Source organism: Oncorhynchus clarkii, chromosome 19 (assembly GCF_045791955.1).
Source record: "Oncorhynchus clarkii lewisi isolate Uvic-CL-2024 chromosome 19, UVic_Ocla_1.0, whole genome shotgun sequence".
In the NCBI taxonomy this organism is placed as follows: domain Eukaryota; kingdom Metazoa; phylum Chordata; class Actinopteri; order Salmoniformes; family Salmonidae; genus Oncorhynchus; species Oncorhynchus clarkii.
The window spans coordinates 62160821-62170516 of NC_092165.1; the positions used below are offsets into that span (position 1 = coordinate 62160821).

General features: G+C 47.7%; 1 protein-coding gene across 1 annotated transcript; it reads left to right on the forward strand.

Moving 5' to 3' along the window:
• Positions 1-3505: 3505 nt before the first annotated feature.
• LOC139374547 (serine-aspartate repeat-containing protein F-like) lies at positions 3506-5236 on the forward strand. The gene has a single exon (XM_071115538.1). It carries the CDS (start codon positions 3506-3508, stop codon positions 5234-5236), a length of 1731 nt encoding a protein of 576 aa, XP_070971639.1.
• Positions 5237-9696: the final 4460 nt, after the last annotated feature.

Consider the following 9696-nt stretch of genomic DNA (forward strand, 5'->3'; position numbering starts at 1 on the left):
TTAGAGATATCAACCACACTAGCTGAACTACCCCCCCCCCCCCAGAGATATCATCCACACTAGCTGAACTACCCCCCCCCCCCCCCCAGAGATATCAACCACACCCTACCCCCCCCCCCCAGAGATATCAACCACACTAGCTGAACTACCCCCCCCCCCCCCAGAGATATCAACCACACTAGCTGAACTATCAACCACACCCCCCCCCCCAGAGATATCAACCACACTAGCTGAACTACCCCCCCCCCCCCCCCAGAGATATCAACCACACTAGCTGAACTACCCCCCCCCCCCAGAGATATCAACCACACTAGCTGAACTACAGAGATATCAACCATACTAGCTGAACCCCCCCCCCAGAGATATCAACCACACTAGCTGAACCACCCCCCCCCCAGAGATATCAACCATACTAGCTGAACTACCCCCCCCCCCCCAGAGATATCAACCACACTAGCTACCCCCCCCAGAGAAATCAACTACTGGCTGAACCCCCCCCCCCCCCCCCAGAGATATCAACCACACTGAACTGATATCAACCACACTGGCTGAACTACCCCCCCCCCCCCCCAGAGATATCAACCACACTGGCTGAACTACCCCCCCCAGAGATATCAACCACACTAGCTGAACTACCCCCCCCAGAGATATCAACCCCACTAGCTGAACTACCCCCCCCCCAGATATATCAACCACACCAGCTGAACTACCCCCCCCCCCCGAGATATCAACCACACTAGCTGAACTACCCCCCCCCCCCCGAGATATCAACCCCACTAACTGAACTACCCCCCCCCCCAGAGATATCAACCACACTAGCTAAACTACACCCCCCCCCCAAGAGATATCAACCCCACTAGCTGAACTACCCCCCCCCCCAGAGATATCAACCCCACTAGCTGAACTACCCCCCCTAGAGATATCAACCACACTAGCTGAACTACCCCCCCCAGAGATATCAACCACACTAGCTGAACTACCCCCCCAGAGATATCAACCACACTAGCTAAACTACCCCCCCCCCCCAGAGATATCAACCACACTAGCTGAACTGCCCCCCCCCCCCCCCCAGAGATATCAACCACACTAGCTGAACTATCCCCCCCCCCCCCCCAGAGATATCAACCACACTAGTTGAACTACCCCCCCAGAGATATCAACCACACTAGCTGAACTACCCCCCCCAGAGATATCAACCATACTAGCTGAACTACCCCCCCCCCCCAGAGATATCAACCCCACTAGCTGAACTACACCCCCCCCAGAGATATCAACCCCACTAGCTGAACTACACCCCCCCAGAGACATCAACCACACTAGCTGAACTACCCCCCCCAGAGATATCAACCCCACTAGCTGAACTACCCCCCCCCCCCAGAGATATCAACCACACTAGCTGAACTACCCCCCCCCCCCAGAGATATCAACCACACTAGCTGAACTACCCCCCCCAGAGATATCAACCACACTAGCTGAACTACCCCCCCCCCCCAGAGATATCAACCACACTAGCTGAACTACCCCCCCCCAGAGATATCAACCACACTAGCTGAACTACCCCCCCCAGAGATATCAACCCCACTAGCTGAACTACCCCCCCCCCCAGAGATATCAACCACACTAGCTGAACTACCCCCCCCCAGAGATATCAACCACACTAGCTGAACTACCCCCCCCCCCCGAGATATCAACCACACTAGCTAAACTACACCCCCCCCAAGAGATATCAACCCCACTAGCTGAACTACCCCCCCAGAGATATCAACCACACTAGCTAAACTATACCCCCCCCCCCAAGAAATATCAACCCCACTAGCTGAACTACGCCCCCCCAGAGATATCAACCCCAATTGCTGAACTAGCCCCCCCCAGAGATATCAACCCCACTAGCTGAACTACCCCCCCCAGAGATATCAACCCCACTAGCTGAACTATCCCCCCCCCCCAGAGATATCAACCCCACTAGCTGAACTACCCCCCCCAGAGATATCAACCCCACTAGCTGAACTACCCCCCCCCCAGAGATATCAACCCCACTAGCTGAACTACCCCCCCAGAGATATCAACCCCACTAGCTGAACTACCCCCCCCCCTCCCAGAGATATCAAACCCACTAGCTGAACTACCCCCCCCCCCAGAGATATCAACCCCACTAGCTGAACTACCCCCCCAGAGATATCAACCCCACTAGCTGAACTACCCCCCCCCCCCCAGAGATATCAAACCCACTAGCTGAACTACCCCCCCCCCCCCAGAGATATCAACCCCACTAGCTGAACTACCCCCCCCCCCAGAGATATCCACCACACTAGCTGAACTACCCCCCCACCACCACTCCTTTTCTCTCTCCTCATCTCCTTCCTTCCTCCCCTCTCCTCATCTCCTTCCCTCCTCTCCTCTCCTCATCTCCTTCCCTCCTCTCCTCTCCTCCTCTCCTTCCCTCCTCTCCTCATCTCCTTCCCTCCTCTCCTCTCCTCTCTTCACCTCCTTCCCTCCTCCCCTCTCCTCCTCTCCTACCCTCCTCTCCTCTCCTCATCTCCTTCCCTCCTCTCCTCTCCTCATCTCCTTCCCTCCTCTCCTCACCTCTCATCCTCCACCCCTCTCCTTCACCCCCCGTCCCTCCTCTCCTCTCCTCATCTCCTTCCCTCCTCTCCCCTCCTCCTGTGGGTTGTGGGGGTTGTTGTAGAGCAGTGCATCTGTTCTGAGTCAGTGTGCTGTACAGGAAGCTCAGTAATACACAGCCCTGTACCCCAACCTCCAGGTTGTTGATTTCCAGAGATGAGATAGTCAGGTTAGGGCCTGCTCATGGAGTTACTTGGCCTTCTCAAAGAGAGGTTCTAGTTCCCACAAGTCTTGAAGAGCCACCCCTCATAGCCTGCTTCCTCTCTAGGTTTCTTCCTAGGTTTTGGCCTTTCTAGGAAGTTTTTCCTAGCCACTGTGCTTCTACACCTGCATTGCTTGCTGTTTGGGGTTTTAGGCTGGGTTTCTGTACAGCACTTTGAGACATCAGCTGATGTACGAATGGCCATAGAAATACATTTGATTTGATTTTGATTTGACCCAGAGAATATGTTAGCATCTCTATGTTGTTGTTGTTGTTGTTGTTGTTGTCTCCCTGTTGTTAGCAGAACATGTAGTAGTAGGTGCTGTCGTCATGGTAACACCGTAGAGTGACTGACACGTCTCCTTCTCTACACACAGACAGGACAGGAGACTGTTGGGCGGCTGCACCGCCAGCGATTTTCTAAAATTTAATTACATTTTTTACATGTTTTATTTTTTAATTTACTTTTTTACTTTTTTGAAATCTGAGAGGAAAAACAACAAAAATAAAACCTTTTCATAAGTATCGACTTGTATCGACGTCATTCAAATAAAACAATTGCTCTAATTTCAAGCAGTGCATGAACAGTGATCCGACGGACTTCATAAACACAAAATAACTCCTGGTTTTTAACATTAGTGACGTGTGTACGTACTTCATAAACAAGGTGTCGGCTAGAGAATGGTTCTTACTGACAGTGAGGAGGAGAGCCAGAGTGACACACAGCAGCTTCATGCTGACAGTGAGGAGGAGAGCCAGAGTGACACACAGCAGCTTCATGCTGACAGTGAGGAGGAGAGCCAGAGTGACACACAGCAGCTTCATGCTGACAGTGAGGAGGAGAGCCAGAGTGACACACAGCAGCTTCTTACTGACAGTGAGGAGGAGAGCCAGAGTGACACACAGCAGCTTCATGCTGACAGTGAGGAGGAGAGCCAGAGTGACACACAGCAGCTTCATGCTGACAGTGAGGAGGAGAGCCAGAGTGACACACAGCAGCTTCATGCTGGCAGTGAGGAGGAGAGCCAGAGTGACACACAGCAGCTTCATGCTGACAGTGAGGAGGAGAGCCAGAGTGACACACAGCAGCTTCATGCTGACAGTGAGGAGGAGAGCCAGAGTGACACACAGCAGCTTCATGCTGGCAGTGAGGAGGAGAGACCGAGTGACACACAGCAGCTTCATACTGACAGTGAGGAGGAGAGCCAGAGTGACACACAGCAGCTTCATGCTGACAGTGAGGAGGAGAGCCAGAGTGACACACAGCAGCTTCATGCTGGCAGTGAGGAGGAGAGCCAGAGTGACACACAGAAGCTTCATGCTGACAGTGAGGAGGAGAGCCAGAGTGACACACAGCAGCTTCATGCTGGCAGTGAGGAGGAGAGCCAGAGTGACACACAGCAGCTTCATGCTGACAGTGAGGAGGAGAGCCAGAGTGACACACAGCAGCTTCATGCTGGCAGTGAGGAGGAGAGCCAGAGTGACACACAGCAGCTTCATGCTGACAGTGAGGAGGAGAGCCAGAGTGACACACAGCAGCTTCATGCTGACAGTGAGGAGGAGAGCCAGAGTGACACACAGCAGCTTCATGCTGGCAGTGAGGAGGAGAGACCGAGTGACACACAGCAGCTTCATACTGACAGTGAGGAGGAGAGCCAGAGTGACACACAGCAGCTTCATGCTGACAGTGAGGAGGAGAGCCAGAGTGACACACAGCAGCTTCATGCTGGCAGTGAGGAGGAGAGCCAGAGTGACACACAGCAGCTTCATGCTGACAGTGAGGAGGAGAGCCAGAGTGACACACAGCAGCTTCATGCTGGCAGTGAGGAGGAGAGCCAGAGTGACACACAGCAGCTTCATGCTGACAGTGAGGAGGAGAGCCAGAGTGACACACAGCAGCTTCATGATGACAGTGAGGAGGAGAGCCAGAGTGACACACAGCAGCTTCATGCTGACAGTGAGAAGGAGAGCCAGAGTGACACACAGCAGCTTCATGCTGACAGTGAGGAGGAGAGCCAGAGTGACACACAGCAGCTTCATGCTGGCAGTGAGGAGGAGAGACCGAGTGACACACAGCAGCTTCATACTGACAGTGAGGAGGAGAGCCAGAGTGACACACAGCAGCTTCATGCTGACAGTGAGGAGGAGAGCCAGAGTGACACACAGCAGCTTCATGCTGGCAGTGAGGAGGAGAGCCAGAGTGACACACAGCAGCTTCATGCTGACAGTGAGGAGGAGAGCCAGAGTGACACACAGCAGCTTCATGCTGGCAGTGAGGAGGAGAGCCAGAGTGACACACAGCAGCTTCATGCTGACAGTGAGGAGGAGAGCCAGAGTGACACACAGCAGCTTCATGCTGACAGTGAGGAGAGCCCTGAGAGTAATGAGAGTATCTCCCTGAGAGTAATGTAGATAAAATACTACTACTATCACCCTGAGATTAATGTACATAAAATACTACTACTATCACCCTGAGATTAATGTACATAAAATACTACTACTATCACCCTGAGATTAATGTACATAAAATACTACTACTATCACCCTGAGATTAATGTACATAAAATACTACTACTATCACCCTGAGATTAATGTACATAAAATACTACTACTATCTCCCTGAGATTAATGTACATAAAATACTACTACTATTTCCCTGGGAGTAATGTACATAAAATACTACTACTATCTCCCTGAGAGTAATGTACATAAAATACTACTACTATCTCCCTGAGAGTAATGTACACAAAATACTACTACTATCTCCCTGGGAGTAATGTAGATAAAATACTACTACTATCTCCCTGAGATTAATGTACATAAAATACTACTACTATCACCCTGAGATTAATGTACATAAAATACTACTACTATCACCCTGAGATTAATGTACATAAAATACTACTACTATCTCCCTGAGAGTAATGTACATAAAATACTACTACTATCACCCTGAGATTAATGTACATAAAATACTACTACTATCACCCTGAGAGTAATGTACATAAAATACTACTACTATCTCCCTGGGAGTAATGTACATAAAATACTACTACTATCACCCTGAGATTAATGTACATAAAATACTACTACTATCTCCCTGAGAGTAATGTACATAAAATACTACTACTATCACCCTGAGAGTAATGTACATAAAATACTACTACTATCACCCTGAGATTAATGTACATAAAATACTACTACTATCACCCTGAGAGTAATGTACATAAAATACTACTACTATCTCCCTGGGAGTAATGTACATAAAATACTACTACTATCACCCTGAGATTAATGTACATAAAATACTACTACTATCACCCTGAGAGTAATGTACATAAAATACTACTACTATCACCCTGAGAGTAATGTACATAAAATACTACTACTATCTCCCTGGGAGTAATGTACATAAAATACTACTACTATCTCCCTGGGAGTAATGTACATAAAATACTACTACTATCACCCTGGGAGTAATGTACATAAAATACTACTACTATCTCCCTGGGAGTAATGTACATAAAATACTACTACTATCTTCCTGGGAGTAATGTACATAAAATACTACTACTATCTCCCTGAGAGTAATGTACATAAAATACTACTACTATCTCCCTGAGAGTAATGTACATAAAATACTACTACTATCTCCCTGAGATTAATGTACATAAAATACTACTACTATCTCCCTGAGAATAATGTACATCAAATACTACTACTATCTCCCTGAGAGTAATGTACATAAAATACTACTACTATCTCCCTGAGAGTAATGTACATAAAATACTACTACTATCACCCTGAGATTAATGTACATAAAATACTACTACTATCACCCTGAGATTAATGTACATAAAATACTACTACTATCTCCCTGAGAGTAATGTACATAAAATACTACTACTATCACCCTGAGATTAATGTACATAAAATACTACTACTATCACCCTGAGAGTAATGTACATAAAATACTACTACTATCTCCCTGGGAGTAATGTACATAAAATACTACTACTATCACCCTGAGATTAATGTACATAAAATACTACTACTATCTCCCTGAGAGTAATGTACATAAAATACTACTACTATCACCCTGAGAGTAATGTACATAAAATACTACTACTATCTCCCTGGGAGTAATGTACATAAAATACTACTACTATCTCCCTGGGAGTAATGTACATAAAATACTACTACTATCACCCTGGGAGTAATGTACATAAAATACTACTACTATCTCCCTGGGAGTAATGTACATAAAATACTACTACTATCTCCCTGAGATTAATGTACATAAAATACTACTACTATCGCCCTGAGATTAATGTACATAAAATACTACTACTATCTCCCTGGGAGTAATGTACATAAAATACTACTACTATCTCCCTGGGAGTAATGTACATAAAATACTACTACTATCACCCCGAGAGTAATGTACATAAAATACTACTACTATCTCCCTGGGAGTAATGTACATAAAATACTACTACTATCTCCCTGAGAGTAATGTACATAAAATACTACTACTATCTCCCTGAGATTAATGTACATAAAATACTACTACTATCACCCTGAGATTAATGTACATAAAATACTACTACTATCTCCCTGAGATTAATGTACATAAAATACTACTACTATCACCCTGAGAGTAATGTACATAAAATACTACTACTTCAAAAGATAAAACAACATTCCAAATAACAATCAAATTAAAATGACTGCTCTGAAAAAATGTCAAATAACATTATCAAGATCCCTTCAGGGTTGGAGATGACCAGAGATCCCTTCAGGGTTGGAGATGACCAGAGATCCCTTCAGGGTTGGAGATGACCAGAGATCCCTTCAGGATTGGGACCAGAGATCCCTTCAGGGTTGGAGATGACCAGAGATCCCTTCAGGGTTGGAGATGACCAGAGATCCCTTCAGGGTTGGAGATGACCAGAGATCCCTTCAGGGTTGGAGATGACCAGAGATCCCTTCAGGGTTGGAGATGACCAGAGATCCCTTCAGAGTTGGAGATGACCAGAGATCCCTTCAGGGTTTGAGATGACCAGAGATCCCTTCAGGGTTGGAGATGACCAGAGATCCCTTCAGGGTTGGAGATGACCAGAGATCCCTTCAGGGTTGGAGATGACCAGAGATCCCTTCAGGGTTGGAGATGACCAGAGATCCCTTCAGGGTTGGAGATGACCAGAGATCCCTTCAGGGTTGGAGATGACCAGAGATCCCTTCAGGGTTGGAGATGACCAGAGATCCCTTCAGGGTTGGAGATGACCAGAGATCCCTTCAGGGTTGGAGATGACCAGAGATCCCTTCAGGGTGTCCTCTCTTTTCAGCTGAAACCTCTCCTTGAACAGACCCTCGTAGTTAGGCTCTGTGGCGCTGTAACCGTACCCATAACCAAAGTTTATCATCAGGATACATGTGGTAGAATGAAATGCACCTCTCCTCAAACAACAATAGGGGTTTAGAAGTCTGTGGCAGCAGTCACATGATGGATCGTCACCTATCAGAGTCATGGCAGGACTGGCCTGTTTCTGTTGGTACCCCAGCATCACCACCAGGTTATTGTCATTGTGGCTACAGTGGACCTTCTTCGCTGTCAGCTGTGAAAGAGAGCTGTGAAAGAGATCTGTGAAAGAGAGCTGTGAAAGAGAGCTGTGAACGAGACAGTTCAGACAGAGGATGATGATGATGAGTTCAGAGTTCACTAAAGCTAATATTTAGTCAAGTTCAAATTGAGGAATTCTCACGTGGAAATAAGATGAAGAACAATCCGAGTCCATACGTTGTTGGAGACAGTCTTCTACACAGTGCCAGCTACCTCCCAAACTAGTTTGGTGTAAAGAGAGTGAGTGAGAGAAGAAGAGAGAGAAAGAGCTGAGAGAGAGGAGAGAGAGAGAGAGAGAGAAAGAGCTGAGAGAGAGGAGAGAGAGAGAGAAAGAGCTGAGAGAGAGGAGAGAGAGAGAGAAAGAGCTGAGAGAGAAGAGAGAGAAGAGAGAGAGAAAGAGTAGAGAGAAAGAGTAGAGAGAAAGAGTAGAGAGAGAGAGAGAGCTAGTGAGAGAGAGTGAGAGAGAGCTAGAGAGAGAGAGCGAGCAAGAGAGCGAGCTAGAGAGGAGCGAGAGAGAGCTAGAGAGAGAGAGCGAGAGAGAGCGAGAGCGAGAGTTTTATTCATCATCACATCCTCTTGATTACTGTTCTTATATCTGGGCTGTACCTCCCCCTATCGGAGAGACACCCTGCCAGGCAACATCAGCCAGGTGCCAGAGAGAGCCTCCTTGGCAGCCTCCCAAAATGTGATATTGTAACAGAGTTGAGCATCCCTGCTCACCGTGTGGACTGGCAGCACACAGATACACTGCCTGGTCCTTTCTCTGCACCATCTGTACTGTCAGAGACCACTGCCTTACTGAGCTCATTCCCTCTGGGTTTTCTGTTCTCCAGACTCTGAAGCCAGATTTAAACTCTGCCTCATAGCTTGCTGATTCACCTATGAGCGAGCACATTAGTTTAGGGCCCTCTCCCTGGAGGTGCCTGTACCAGTACATGTAGTCATAGCCTGCGTCCTGAGAACAGTGCATGTCCATGGAGGTGTTGGGTTGGCTACAGATGGAACTGGGCCACTGGATGACCTCCACTGTCTGTATCACACCTGGAACATAGAGGAGGGAGAGAAGAGAGGAGGAAGAGATGAGGGAGAGGAGGGAGAGAAGAGGGAGAGAAGAGAGGAAGAGAAGAGGAGAGAAGAGAGGAGGAAGAGAAGAGGGGGAGGAGGGAGAGAAGAGGGAGAGGAGGGAGAGAAGAGAGGAAGAGAAGAGGGAGAGGAGAGAAGAGAGGAGGAAGAGAAGAGGGAGAGTAGA